This window comes from Protopterus annectens, chromosome 11.part0, assembly GCF_019279795.1.
Source record: "Protopterus annectens isolate FY-2018-M chromosome 11.part0, PAN1.0, whole genome shotgun sequence".
NCBI lineage: Eukaryota > Metazoa > Chordata > Ceratodontiformes > Protopteridae > Protopterus > Protopterus annectens.
In genome coordinates, this window is record NC_056745.1 from 1,375,351,458 (window position 1) to 1,375,367,762 (window position 16,305).

Sequence of the window (16,305 nt, forward strand, 5' to 3'; positions counted from 1 at the left end):
TATTTATATATAATATCTCTCTCACACCTGGCATTAATCCACATAGCTTTAAACATGCCTTAATAATCCTATTGCCTAAGATATCATCCTGTGCCTCAGCAGCGCACTGTTGTCCAGTTATAATAATCCTTACGCTACTAATTTGCATCCAGTTCTGGAATATATCTTCAATAATGACATTCTTGCAGGTATTTAGCATGGCTTCCAACCTAAATACAGCACCCAGACAGCAGTATATAATCCTAGCAGCCTGATTTACAGTAACATGAATCATACCTCTCAAACTCTTAGTACAATAAATCTGGACAAAGCATACAATGTGGGGGGCAAAGGTCCAAAAATAGGTTCAGGTTTTAAACATGGCACTTATTAACTTAGAGAGCTGCAATAATAACAGGTTTTGTGTTAGCATGCATTTTCTAAAGCATATAATATTTGAATCTCAAATGTGTATCGCTACCTTGTAACTTCACTTCTTGGTGGTTTGCCAGAAAACCACAAATTTTATGAGGAATGGACCAAAAACATGAGGCAAAAATCTGGGCATTCTGACAGTTGAGAGGCATGGCATGGATCAAGGCCTACTAACTACTGTTATCCTTTTCAGTATGAAATGCTGCTTCCTGATGGTTGGTCACAAATCACACCTTGGTAAACTGGAAGGTGATGGCTTCTCCTTAGAAGTCATGCATTGATTTAAAACTACCCTTCAGGCCAAACAATCAGAATTATGGCTTCAGGTTCACATTCCACAACTAGGGAGACACACTTAGGTGTCCCACAAGGTACAGTCTGTCCTCTGCCAACCTTTCACCATTGTGATAATGACAGTCATGCTATGGGAAGGTATGGGAAAAAGTGTCCACTTCTGCTACCTGAGCTTTCATGACCATTACTACCAGAACCATATGACCAGGTATGGACTGGCTGTTCTTCCTAAGCTTGGAGGCATTGTGACTGATATGCCTGACTCTGAGGCAAAGACTTCTTCTTTTTCCCTTTTCAGTTTTGCTTCATAGGTGGCTTGTCATTCTATTAAATGCAGGTATAATATTGCCAATGTATCTTCTAGGGCTGCTGCATCTGGATCTGTGATGAGGAGGTACTCTTGTTTGTGCCTACAGGCTTTTCCTGAGGACAATAAGGCTATATTACTAGATTCTCCTGTGGACAACCAGAATCTCTTTGGCATTAGACCTGCTGAGTTTTTGAAAACCTAACAAGACAAGGATAAAACTATGCAGGATCTGAAATCAATATTTATTTTTCCTGCTCTTACATTTCAGAGAAATTATCCATCTAAGCCTTCCTTTGTCCATAAGTAACTTAGACAGCCTTCTAGATGTAAGCGGGCTTCCAAGAGAGTTTTTCCTGACAAGCCTTCTCAGGGTACTAAAGGTAAAAACCTGCTTTCACTGGCAAATCTGCTTCAGTCTGACATTGAAACACTTCTACTCCTCAGCTAGATTCCTCTATTCCCTCTGGTTAACCCTGTCTTTTCCTGTCTGGCAACAGATCACTTCAGACTCATGGGTGCTTTCAATTACCCAAAATTATTATTTTATAGCTTGTAAGTCCTTTCCCCCATTTTCAGACCTTTCTCAATGACTTCCTTGACAGCTGCCTAATTTCCCTTTGATTCATCAGGATCTTTAGGTAGAGGGAACCATCCAGCCTGTCCCCCCTTCTCAGCAGTACACGGTTTTTAACTTCAGGATGTTTCTGGATCCCAGGAAGGAGAGATCTTAGAGACCCATTTTAAAATTCTCTTTTCTCAACACTTTTCTAAAAATTCCTTCCATCGGGATGCTGTCTCTCCAGATGCATTTTCCTCCATTGCTTACCCAAGCTTTTCTAGTATCCCTGGATTTGAAGGATGCTTATCAACACATTCCTATTCACCCTATGATCAAGAAGGTTTGACATTTGTCTGTATTTTCCTCACATTATCAGTTCCCTGCTTTTCATTTTGATCTTTCTACAGCTTTGAGGATCTTTGCCAAATATCTGGCCTCACCTGTAGCTTTCTCCAGACTTCAGGGAATTTAAATGTCTGTTACTTGGAAAACCTTTTGATTCAGGCCCCCTCTCAGTAACTCCTGCTTCGGGATCTTCACTTCCCTTTTTTTTCTTCCCAGTATGGGAGTCACCCTAATCTTATAAAGTTTGTGTTGACCCCCTCTCAGGACCAAATGTTTCTGGGATACAGGATTCAGGCCATACCAATGATAGCGTGTCTCCCACCACCTAAGGTCCTCTCTTTGACTGCGTGTTTTCAGTCTCTTCCCTCTTCCAGTCCTTCCTGCAAGGGAATTTCTGTGAACTCTGGGGTGCATGGCATCCACTATTCCCCTGGTTGTCTTTACCAGACTCCATATGAGACCATTTCAATTGTACCTCAAGACTGTTTGGCTTCAGCAGTGCCATCCTCTGGATTTGCATGTTCTACTCTTGCCCTGTGTCAAACTCAAGCTCCACTTTTGGATTCACCAAATCTCATTGACTCCAAGTCTGTCTTTCAAGGTTCCTCTTCCCACTCACAAGCTGTGCACAGATGCATCAAATCAAGGTTGAGGAGCTTCTTCCAACAACCTCAAGCTCCAGGGACTTTGGCTTCATCAATAACTGGCAAGCCATATCAACATCAAGGAGCTGAGACCTCTTACTGTGGTCTTTCATGCCTTTCAATCTCTTTGAATTATGAGTCCTTTAAGGATTTTCACAGACAATACCACAGCAATGTGGCAAATCAACAGGCAAGTAAACACAATGTTTTAGCTTCCTTATAGGCTGGCTCTTCAGGTTTGAAATTTTGCATTCCACCTTCAAATGTTTCTTCAGGCAGTTTATATTTCCTCAGACCACAGTCTTATGGCAGATCCTTTGAGCAGGTCCAAGACAGATCCTCATAAATGGATGCTTAACAGTTAAGTGTTTCTAGACATAGTACATCAGTGGGGTATTCCGCAGTTAGATATTTTTACCTCCTCTCTGAACAGACAACTTCCCCAGTTCTGGTCAACAGTGCCACGTTCTCTTGGCTTGAAAAGTAGATGCCCTGTCTTTTTCCTGGAATGGGATGTTTTGTATGCCTAACCCCCTCTTACTCTGCTAACAAAAGCCTGACACAAAATTATTTGAGACAAGCCCAACATCTTGTTGATGCCTGCCTTTTGGCCCAGTAAGCACCAGTACCCCCTTCTATTTTATCTGGCCAGAAACAATCATAAGTTACCTCACAGAATGGATTTTCTCACACAGGTCAAGGGATATGTCATTCACACTCACTTACTGACTCTTAAGTTGACTCTTTGGGTGATCGGGTTTTGATTCCTTTTAGACTCCAATTTTCTGAGCACATGCTTCGGGTTTTGCAGGAGGGCAGAAAACCCACTCCTAGAAAATCCTATGTGGATAAATGGAACATATTTTTGGAGGTTAACTGTTAAAGCAAACCTTTTTGCCATAATCAAGTAATATTTTCTCTCCCTATTTCTTTATTTAACTCCTGTTTAATCTTTACTTCCAGATGAAATTCTAAGAAAAGTGAACATAAAATATACACTTAGGAAACACTTTATATCTATGTACTATAGGTACTATACCCATACATTTTAAAGTGCTTTACTTTTAAAAAAGTATTACTTACTAGATGATTGAATCCTGTTGCTTATATTAGCCACGCTCTGCTCAGGCTTGCTCTGTGCCTCACCCTGCCCCCTATTCCCACCCACCCCCACTAGTGTTAAATTTAAACTATCACTAGCCACTCCCCTTTCTTTCTCCACATATCAGCTTCTCACACATTACCTACAATTACTCTCCTTTCACAGCCTGTTGTTTCTCCTGTACTTCCTGTTAGAACCAGATTAAAATGCGCCCTAAACCAATTAGGCCTCATCCTATACTAGCATCCAAAAATACAATGGTAATTACTCTTTCACTGATGGTTACTCTTTATCTCCTTACTGCCTATGAAAGCCAGTACCACTGTGGATTTCACTATCCAAAAGGTGAACCCCCCCCATGACTCTTCATCTAGGACAGTTCATCTTTATATCCCCTTCACATTCAACCTCTCGTCATCCTTAATGTTCCACCCAGTCAGAACCCAATATACCAGTCTCAGGAATAAACAATATCTAAAACTTTTACAAAAAATCCTAAAGCTCATAATCTGGCTACACTACAATGTCATAGTAGATGGGAACATACATCCCAACCCTGGCCCATCCTTACCCATTGACTATAGCACCCAGGACACTGACCTCACCAACATGCTACTCCTTAACAGGTCCACCAATTCTCTCCTAAACTTTCACTTAAATATTAGAAGTATTAACAATAAGGTTCACAACTTGCATGCCTTCTTAGCTGTTCACTCCCCTGATATATATCTTACAGAAACCTGGCTAAAACCTACTCTATCTGACAATGGGGTTTTACCTTTTGGCTACAACATACACAGGGCTGACTGATTTGCTAAGAAGGGAGGTGGCATAGCAGTAATTTACAAAATCACACTGTGTTAATATAGACTCCACACAACTGCCACTATTTAATAATGCCGAAATCCTTATTACTAAATTTCAAACAAACAATAACAAAACCATAAAAATAATCTGCATCTACATTCCCCTGGGTAATAATATAGGCACACTTGAAGACCTTCTCCAATGGGTATCCATTACCTACCCTCAAGAAATCATTGTTCTTGGTGACTTTAATTTTGACTGGCATACATGCACAGCTGAATCCCCAGTCAATCATATCAATCTTTTTGGTTTCTCACAATTAATTTCCACTCCTACTAGGACTAGCAAATCCACTAACAGAGCTAGCATTCTAGATTGGCTACTTGTAAGTCATCACCCCCATTCATATAAATATGGGATCCTCCCTGATGATCTCATTGACCACTCTCTAACTTACATTATTAAGCATAAAATTGAATACCCCCACCTGCCCACATACAAAACTATCAGAAACAACAAGAACTTCAACCCCATCAAATTTTGTAATGAACTTAGGTCACTTAATTGGTCGGAACTTAAACATCTACCACTAGAAGAGGCCGTAAAATACTTTAACACTACATTCCTGTGCATCCTTAACTCCCATGCTCCTGAACATACTATTCAAGCTAAAAATAATACTGCATCATGGCTTACAAAAGAAACCAAGCCAAAAATTAAACTTAGAAATAAAGCATGGGACAACTGGTGTGTAACTAAATCCCCACTGGAACAACTTAGATTCCGACAACTTAGGAATGACACTAAAGAATCTATTCTGATAGACAAAAAAACTACTACCTCAACCTTCAACAAAAACACCAAAACAATCCTCAAAAATTCTGGGCAGGTAAAAGCCAGCTTCTTCATCCAGGACAATCTTCCACTCTAGCCCCATCAAACTCCAGTCAAAAACCACCTGAGGACATTGCTAATGCCTTTAATAATTTTTTCACCAATACAATCCAGTCCCTAGCTAACCAGCTGACTTCCACTAACTCCAACACTAACTCAGTCACATCCACTACGTATCATCTCTTTAACTTCCAACCAATCTCTACCTCTCTTATCCGAGCCCTAATCAAAAAATTAAAACCAACCACCCTATATGCTGACCTCCTCCCTGCTGGGTATCTACAAATAGCTGCAAAAGATGTAGCATACCCCATCTCTATCTTGATTAATAGGACCCTGTCAGAAAGTGCCATCCCCTCCATCTGATAAATAGCTCATGTTATCCCACTCCACAAAGGGGGCAATTCAGCTGAGTTATCCATTTACAGACCCATACCCATTTTCTCACCACTGGCCAAAATAATGGAGAAGTGTGTCCATAAGCAACTCATGCACTATCTCACTCTAAACAACTTGCTGACAAGCTCTCAGCATGGCTTCAGGCCAAATCACAGTGCCACAACTGCCCTACTTTCCTTCACCAATAATATAAACCAAAATTAGAATACTAACATGCTATCCTCAGCCCCCTTTCTAGACCTTTCTAAGGCATTTGATATGGTCAATCATCAGTTACTTATCCAGTCTCTAAACTACATTTCCCTGGATAACCAAGTTATTCAATGGTTTACATCCTATCTGAGTGGAAGAAAACAGGCTGTATTGTGGCAGGACAAATTGTCCACACTGCTACCTCTCACCCTGGGTGTCCCTCAGGGTTCTGTTTTAGGTCCTCTACTCTGTTTCATCTTCATCAATAACCTTCACACTGTCATCCTGGAAGCCACCTGCATCCAACATGTGGATGATTCCACCCTGATCTTCACTGCCTCATCCCCATCAGACCTGCAAACCTTAACCCAGAACATTTAATACTGTTGAAAATTAGCTAACCAACCAACACCTGCTCTTAAACCCCAGCAAAACTAAACTACTACTCTTTACCCCCACCAGCCGTTCCACCCCTCCTTCCTTCTCTATATTATCCAGCAATAGTACCTCTATTTTACCAGACACCCACACTAAGCTTTTAGGGATTATAGTGGATAATAATCTCAAATTTGACTTGCATGTCAATAAGGCTATTGAAACTGTTAATCAAAAGCGTTGCTCACTTTACAGAAACAAACCTTTCTTAACCCCATTAGCATGTACAGCTATCTGACCTGCTTTCTACCCTCCTATATGCTTCTCCCATATTTTCTAACTTGAAAAAATTTGAAATTAGTAAACTCTCTTGCTGCTACAACCATATTGCTGTAACTGTACATACAGGACACATCATTGTCAAAATCTCATGCTCCTAGGGTGGTTAGAATTTCCTAATTTACTCCAGCAGAATCAGCTCATAGTTCCACACAAAATTCTCACACACCCTGAAAATACTCTTAGAAACATTATAAAACCCTACTGTAACCCCAGGTCATCACGCTAAGCCAACAAACTACTGGTCCAAACACACAAAGTCATCAATTGGGCTGGTGACTCCTTATTTGCCAGCTACATTGGCAAAACTTGGAATTCACTCCCATCCGACCTTACTCTAGAAACCTCTCTTAAGGTCTTTAAAAAAAGCCTCAAACTATATTTTAAAATGCACTGGCTTTGCTCCTGTACCAACCCTGATTACCCCCTTAGATACCTTCCGGCTTCATTTTATACCTACTGCCTTTTAATGTCTTTAGGTTGCTACCTGTTTCAACTTTATATAATTTGTAATCACTGTGAACTGTTATTTTTTAAGCCTTGAATAATATGAAAAACTGTGAAACCTTATTGTTTTTCCTCTGTGAAGACAACACTTTACCATCTCAGTACCATACTCTGTAAAATTCATTGTCTCTGAAGGGGCTCTATGATCTGTCTGTCTGCCTCTTAATTTGTTATGTATATATGTGCAACTGGAGCTTTTCTCCCCGGGTCTCCTCTGAAAATGGACATGTATCCAGTTGGACTATCCCAGTCAACAAATGTAAAATAAATAAATAAATAAATGAATGTCCTGTTTGGTGTCTCAAAACCTGGACCCCTTTTCTGTGGGTATTCCTATGGTCCTTTCTTATTTGTGAGTTGCTCACCTGTAGTTTGGCATGTTCATCTGCTAAAGCTGATTTGTCAGCCATTTCTGCTTGTCTGTTTTTGAATCTATCCCTTTCTTCTTGTTTTGAAGTCAAGCAATTTTTAAAAGGCATCTTTCATGTTAGGCCCTCAAGAAAACCTATTCCTCCTTCTTGGGATTTTAATTTTGTTCTGGAGAAATTAACTCAATTTCCCTTCGAGCCCGCAGTTTCCTCTTTTCTTGTTGTACTGCACATGGAAGACTGTACTGTTGGGGGGGGTCTTACTTTTATTTTATTTTATTTTGCATTTGTTTACTGGGAAAATCCAGCTGGACCAGGTCCATTTTCAGTGGATGCCCGGGGAGAAAAGCTCTACAATTAAAAAGAAGTTAATACAATGAGAAATATACAAAATGGTAATACAGAAGATTACGTACAAGCAGAGATTTCATTAATTTGTTCACAACTGGTTAACAGGCATTGCAGGACTGAAATACAGTTAGATTAATACTTACAAATGTACAAGCAGAGATATTCAAAACATTTGTTCACAATAGTTAACAGGCATTGCAAGACTGAAATACAGTTAGATTAATATTTACAAAGGTACAAGCAGAGATATTCAGTAATTTGTTCACAATAGTTAACAGGCATTGCGGGACTGAAATACAGTTAGATTAATATTTACAAAGGTAGTATGTACTGTTTACAGTTTTAGTAAGTATGCACAGAAAGAAGTACAAAGAACAATGTGGCATATTCTGAGTATGTATTTCTATGTGAATAGAATATTGTGTATTCTAGACTGGAGTTGTTTGGTGGAAGAGAAGAGAAGGTATAGAGATTGTCAAGTGATACATGGGCAGATCCCAGTTGTCCTGAGATGAGATTTGAGTAATTTTTTGAAGTTTGTGTTTGTTGTTGTGGAAGTTATATTGGTGGTGAGATTGTTACATTGTTTGGCTATGATTTGGGAATATAGGACTTTTCCTGCAGTGTTAGCAGTAGTAATACTAAGGAGGGGTTTATTGGATGAGCGGAGTGGGCGACTGGAAGAGTGGGAGGTTAATAGCTGCCTGACGGCTGGAGTTTTGTCTGGGTAGTTTCTGATGTTAAAGGCATAGGTGAGTTGTTGGTAAGCTAGTAAGTTAGGAAATTCAAGCCATTGAATTTCTTTTAGTACTTGGCAGTGGTGAGTTCTAAAGGGGGAATTGTTGGCAAATTTGGCAATTTTGTTGTAGCATGACTCTAACTTGTCCATGTCTGCTTTTCTAGTGTGGGTTAGGATTGGTGCAGCATAAGTAAGCGTTGATAGGAGGTGAGTTTGAGCTAGGGTGATTAGTTCTTTTGCTGAGAGATAGTTTTTGTGCATGTAAAGGGTTCCCATTTTTTTGTGAACTTTCTGAATGGTTTGTGCTATGTGTAGATCAAATGATATGTTGTTGTCTATTTCAACTCCTAGGAGTTTTGCGTGGGTGAATGGAGAGATGATAGTGTCATTCTTAGATGAGATAGAGAAAGTAGAGGGGGTAGATTTTGTTTTATTAGGGGTGAGCAGGAGAAGTTTGGTTTTGTTAGGATTAAGAATAAGTTGAATGTCAATGATCCAAGTTTCAATAGCAGAGAATGATTCTTGGGCTAGGTATTGTAGAGTGTTGACAGATGGGGTTGCACAGATGAGAGTGGAATCTTTTGCAAACTGAATTAGTGAGGCATGCTTGGAGGAGGTGTATAGATTGTTTATAAAGACAGAGAAAAGTAGTGGGCCTAATATTGAGCCTTGTGGTACTCCTATAGAGTTAGGGAGAGGAGGGGATAGTTCATTGTGCCATTGTACAGATTGCTGTCTGTCTGATAGGTAGCTTTTGAACCAGGAGATAGTTGGGGAAGTAAAGGATAGAGAATGAAGACCATCCAATAGTTTAAGGTGTGGGACTATGTCAAATGCTTTTGAGAGGTCTAAAAAGGTAGCAAATACATAGTTGTTGTTGTTTCTATGTTGATTAACCAGATTGGTAAAGGAGAGAAGAGCAGAAGTTGTACTAAAGCCGTATCCTATTGCTATTTCTTTCATGGCAAACTGCTTTCTTCTTCTGTTCATGTTCATTATAACAGGTCTGTTCCCTCTTCTGGTGCTTTTTTTAAGGATTTGGGTTCTAGAGACATTTTGGAAACTGCTACTTGATGTTCTGTACACACCTTTACCGAATCTTATAAGTTGGATGTTGTTTCTAAGGCCAGCGTGGCCTTTGCCTGGGCCATCCTTACTGAGTTTTTGGAGGCTCCTCTAACCTTTCTCCTCTCATCTTCTCCAGTTGCTTTTGTAATCTACCAGTTGAGAATACAATGACATAGTACATTTGTTTAAGATCTTACCATAGCACTAGATGCCCTACTTCTCACTGGTGAATATTTTGCCCCTCCCTCCTTCCCCCCTTTTCTTCGTTGTTGCCTTTCTTTAGCTTTCTGGCATCTTTTTCTCATTCTTCCCTTCCTGGATGTACAAGTTATGTTCTTCTGGGGCAATTCATTTCTGAGGATTAGGTGCTCATACATCACAGATGTACTTCACACTTTGGACGTAGGACATACGTCTGACATATGCTACCTGAAAGGTATAAAGGCTTTGGTATACTGGCTAGATGTTCAGCTGTTCTTGGCAGGATATCCCAGTCATAAAGAATGCTACAACAGCAATAAGGAAAATGTTTTAAATCACAGCAGAAGGAGAACTATGCAGCAGTAAGAAGAAGGACATCTACTGTTATGGTAAGATCTTAGATAGCTGTACTTTCAAATTAACTTAACAAATGAGTTGTTTGACACTCAGCATAATAGAATTATTTGGCTGCATTAAGCTCATTAGACATATTTTTAACATGATGTTCATTGTTACTAGTAATGATAAATATTCCTTCCTTGCCTTTTCTGCCACTTGTTGCTGGATATTTGTGCTATTACTACTACTACTAATAATAATAATACATTTGCTTGTATTTTTCCAGCTAACATTGACAGGGCAAAACTTAAAAGATTTCATTTCATGATCATTGCTCTAAGACTCTACACATCTTATAGCATATCCTGACTCCAAGTGGAAATAAGTAAAATAAATAAAATAAGTGCAGCTTTCTTTTAGGTTATTTAACAAAATTTATTATAACAACATTCACTAAAACACCAACTGTTAGGACTTGACCATTTGTAACCAGATGTTTAAATTCCATCTTCCAGCAATAAGTCCTAGTTGTCAGCACAGCTGACTAGTCAGCAATTCACCTACTTGAGCACATTTTATTCTCTGAGTATATTCTGAATAACATATAGATATTCATAGAAGTTATATATTTTTGTATTTTTGCATTTTTGTAATCATATAGGGTAAGGTCATGTTCAATTTGTACACAATGTAGGGCAATTATGCATTTGAAATATTATATATATTTTTTTGAAAAAATTATTTGAAAAAATTATGCGTAGGTGTGCACATTGCACAGATGTGATCAATGTTATTCATTATATATTTAGCAAGGGACACAAGCAAAAGAAAAAAGAATATTAACGTTTAGTAGTGTTGTTTGTTTAGAAGTGACATGAGGTGCTCATAGTATAAATGAAATTAATGTATACATTTTAATATAGCAAAGGATTTAGAACAAATTATGTTTTTCTCAGCAGAGTGTTTATTTATTTATAAACTGGGTTTGAAGTTTTTTACACACTGCTGTGGGGGAGTTATGCATTTCATGTATTCTGACGTATTTTTTCATGAGTCTCTATGCTACACATAGTTCTATTACTCTTTTGCAAGGTTCAAGATTTTTAGTCTAAAAAAAGTAAAAAAAAGGAAAGAAATGGGTTGATTGATTGTTTAATTGTTTAATGGAGTGTTTGATTGAAGTTAACACATCAAGTTAAAGATATAAAAGGTGTGGTGAAACATAAGTTAAATGTATTCCTAGAGAAGGCGAAGGCCGAGGTACCAGAATGCGAATGCAATAAAGAAGAAGATTTTCACCATTTATCAGCGTGTCTGAGTTGCGTTCTCAGTTTTTTTTTTTCTATTTATATTTTGCCAGTGTTTTTTCATTCCTATGATGTCGGTGAACGCTTCGGCAGGCGCTGAGCCAGGAATTCCACTATTGAGTCAACCAGTCAATTTTATTTCCATGTGGAAGGAGAGGGATGAAAAACTGGCGTCCAATGATCCCTGGAGCAGGGCAAGTACTGACTGTTCATTCAAATATAATGAATTAGAAAGGGCTATGATAAAGGAAGTGACCACATACTATGATATCAAACTGCTAGAGAAGTACATCAGCCTGAATATAACTCCTAGAGGTCTACGGGTAGAACGTTTACCTGCCTACGAGTTCGGAGAAGAGGAAGCAGATTTGTCCGCAGAATGGAAGGCAGTTTCACTCAGTTGTACCATCAGCTGGCTGGGCATTCTCATTAGAAGAAATGAGAGAGTCCTTGACAGAGTTCGTGCATCCATCTTGCAATTGCAGAAAGAACTGATCGGTGAAAGCTCGAGTAGTATTTTCGAAGGCAACATGATAGACATCAAAAATAGAGTATCAAAAGTGGAGTCGGAGGTTATTACACGCAAGAAAAACAAGCTTTCCAGAGACATTAAAGATCATGAGTCTGGTAAGATTTTCTCATGGCAATACAGCCTTAAGAGAAAGCGTGGAACCAGACGTGACGTCAGGAGCCAGGTCAGAAGTGATTCAGTCGGGGATTCCACATTTTCTTCAGTGGAGACGGAGTCGGCAGGGAGAAAAAGCGTGTCATTTGAAAATTTGAACTCAGCACAGGAAGCGGAGGCCAGGGTGTCGGATGTGGCAGAGGATTCGAATCAAAATTCGACTAAGAATGTCACACAGAATAAAGGGAAAGGGCGCCGTTTTCAAAACAAAAGCAACAGAAGATGACGATGAGACAAACAGTCCCTACAACCTTGGTTCTAATGTTTTTCCAATTTCTGTTGTTATGGATGGTACAATTATGGATGATGCACCGGTATTGAGCCATGACAGCGTCAATGATTCAGTGGTATCATCTATAGAAGGTGAGTCCAACCGCATATTAAATTATTCCACTTGTAACATTTCAGCCGAAAGAAGAAATGTGTTGCTTAAGGGGCCCAAGTTTGTTCCAACCCGTTTCCCCTCCTTATCTGACATTTTGTCGGATGTTAAGTCATTTTGCAGAAAGTTGCATTTAAGGGTGTTTTTTGAAGAAAATAGAACATCTAGGGAGACGGAAGGGGGGATGGAACTCGTTTTGAACAATTCTACGGACTCTGTTCTGGACAGTTCATTAATGGACATTTCTTTACATCAGAATGATCTGGTGGACATTTTTACAACTGAAGAGAATTCATTTAATGTGAATAATGATGGGTTTTGCACTGGTTACGGTAGATTTGATATGCCTAGAATGTCACATGAAAGTAAATTTAATGCGCCCAGAAATAGTGCGGCATTATTGTGGTTTGAGAAGACATTATTTAAGCAACTGGAATATAAATACGAAATGTTCACTAGAAGTAAAAAATCGTACAATTTGAATAAAAAAGAATGGGATGCTTTGTTAAGTATGAAAAAATCTAGTGACCAATTTGTTTTTACACAAGCAGACAAAGGGGGGAACTGGGTGATTTTACCCAGGGACAGATACAACAGGATGGCCCTAGAGTTGCTAGATGATGTTAAAATTTATTCCAGGTTAGCTTCTAATATGTTAAAGGATTTCAACTCTGCATTACTAGAGATTCTGGAAAGGGGGGAGCGTCTGGGTTTTTTTACGTCTAAAGATGTGAAGAGGATGTATAGAAAAAATCCAAGGAATGCAAGGTTTTTTATCATTCCAAAAATTCACAAAGACGTAAGGAACCCACCCGGTCGCCCTATAGTTTCTGGGAAGGGTTCATTTTTGCAAAATGTGGGAGTGTTTCTAGACTCGGTGTTAAAACAATATCTACACAAGGTGCAGGCACATGTTAAAAACACCAGAGAAGTCTGTGTAGATGTAAAAAATATGTTTTGGGAACAGGACTTTTATTGGGCAAGCGTAGACGTCAAGTCTCTATACACAAGCATTAACAAATATTGGGGTTTGGTGTCTATAGAGAGGATGCTGGGTGAAGGTCCAAGAACCAACTATATAATACAATTGTTGGAATTCTGCTTAACTCACAATTGCTTCGAGTTTGAGGGTGAATTTTTTTTGCAGAAAGAAGGGACGGCTATGGGGGCACCTTTTGCTCCTTCATATGCTATTCTCTTCATGGCCTATTTCGAAAATTCTTTCATCTACACCAACAATTTTTACAGGACGAAGGTGGTCATATACAGAAGATACATTGATGATCTTTTGTTTTTATGTAAAGGGGATCCCTTGGATTTTGACACATTTATTTCGGAAATTAAAGGAAATCCCTATGGCTTGGACTTCACTTACATTAAGGGTGGTAAAAAAATTCAGTATTTGGATGTTGAATTTTACGTAGGTTCCAATAACAGGATCCAGTATAGACCTTTTTATAAAGAAACAGCTGCAGACAATTTTTTGCATGCTTCCAGCATGCATAGTGGGCTACTAATAAATGCTTTGCCCACAGGGGAGTTCAAGCGCATTGGACATAACATTTCTGATTTAAGTTTGGTGGGAAATGAGTTTGACAAAATAGAAAGTAAATTGAATTCAAGGGGTTACCCTGGGGCCATAGTTCGTTCTGCTAGAAGGAATGTTGAAAAGGAAGTGGGCCTCTCAGTGCCCGAAAACTCTGAGAAGCATGATGAAGACATGGTCAGAAATAGAAGCTTAGGCAGACAAGTTTTTAAGGACAATTGGTCGGGAAATAACGAGGCAGAGGTTATTGAACAGGACAAGTTGTTTTTTGTCACCAAATTTTCTTACTTTTCTGAAGTTCTAAGGGACACAGTGTTAAGTTTATGGCCAATGGTCTTGGGAGATGACAGAGTAGGGAAGTTTTTCCCCAGAAAAATCATCTTCTCTTACGGCAGATATCCCAATTTAAAGGAGATTCTGAACACTAGGCATTCTTCGAGGAATAATTCCAGTACATCAAAGGTAGGGACATATAGATGTGGTAAATGTAAGGTTTGCAGTAAAGTGAAGAATTTAGATGGCACAATGATCAACAATAAGAGATATAAGGCTTTGGAACATTATGACTGTAATTCGGTAGGAGTAGTATACATCATTGGTTGCGGGTGTGTCAAATGGTATGTGGGGCAAACTTCTAGAAAAGTTAAGTCAAGAATAATGGAGCATTTAGGGGATATTAGGCACAGTAGGCAGGACAGCCCAGTGGCCAAACATTTCATAGACTTTCACAAAGGGTCAGTGGATGGATTCATATTTTGTGTTTTAGGAAGGCCAGTTAATATAGAAGGTGGTACTGGATTCAATAAAAGATTATTAGAAATGGAGTCCAAGTTCATCTTAAATTATAAAACTCTCGCTCCCAATGGCATGAATTTGGATATGTGAATTTTGCAAAGGTTAGAGTAATGGTTGTGTATGACGGTTCATTATTTATTAAAGCAAACACATGAGTATATTCTGAATAACATATAGATATTCATAGAAGTTATATATTTTTGTATTTTTGCATTTTTGTAATCATATAGGGTAAGGTCATGTTCAATTTGTACACAATGTAGGGCAATTATGCATTTGAAATATTATATATTTTTTTTGAAAAAATTATTTGAAAAAATTATGCGTAGGTGTGCACATTGCACAGATGTGATCAATGTTATTCATTATATATTTAGCAAGGGACACAAGCAAAAGAAAAAAGAATATTAACGTTTAGTAGTGTTGTTTGTTTAGAAGTGACATGAGGTGCTCATAGTATAAATGAAATTAATGTATACATTTTAATATAGCAAAGGATTTAGAACAAATTATGTTTTTCTCAGCAGAGTGTTTATTTATTTATAAACTGGGTTTGAAGTTTTTTACACACTGCTGTGGGGGAGTTATGCATTTCATGTATTCTGACGTATTTTTTTCATGAGTCTCTATGCTACACATAGTTCTATTACTCTTTTGCAAGGTTCAAGATTTTTAGTCTAAAAAAAGTAAAAAAAAGGAAAGAAATGGGTTGATTGATTGTTTAATTGTTTAATGGAGTGTTTGATTGAAGTTAACACATCAAGTTAAAGATATAAAAGGTGTGGTGAAACATAAGTTAAATGTATTCCTAGAGAAGGCGAAGGCCGAGGTACCAGAATGCGAATGCAATAAAGAAGAAGATTTTCACCATTTATCAGCGTGTCTGAGTTGCGTTCTCAGTTTTTTTTTTTTTCTTTTTTTTCTGCAATATTTATAATTATTTAACTGATATGGCTTTGAAATGGCTCAGCTATATCACCTGTAAGCAGCCCAGCTTATATCATAGTAGCTCAGCAAAACCAGCTTGTAAATGATAAGCTTGAATGTGCAAATGCTCACAAGTTGTGTGCTCAAGCTTTTCATGATATGAGCAAATGACTCATACAGATGGCTGTGTGGTGCAGTTGTTAGCATTGCCACATTGCAACAAGAGGTTCTCCTGTTCGATTCTTGGCTGGGGTGCCTTTTGTACGGAGTATACATGTCATCTCTGCAGTCAAGTGGGTTTCGTCTGTGTGTTCTGTTTCATCTCGCATCCCAAAGACATGCTGCAGGTAGACTAGACACTCTAAACTGGCTATTGGTGTGTGTGTGTGTGTGTGTGTGTGTGTGTGTGTGTGTGT

At 38.6% G+C, this 16,305-nt stretch overlaps 1 protein-coding gene across 1 annotated transcript in view; it reads left to right on the forward strand.

The window, feature by feature from the left end:
• LOC122815075 overlaps positions 1–16,305 on the forward strand; it is a 3,014,144-nt gene that overhangs the window by 1,625,577 nt on the left and 1,372,262 nt on the right. Inside the window, exons 84-85 of the mRNA XM_044087319.1 lie at positions 11,608–12,249; positions 12,344–14,743. Coding sequence (XP_043943254.1) covers positions 11,608–12,249; positions 12,344–14,743 — 3,042 coding nt within the window. The remainder of the gene's footprint in view (positions 1–11,607; positions 12,250–12,343; positions 14,744–16,305) is intronic.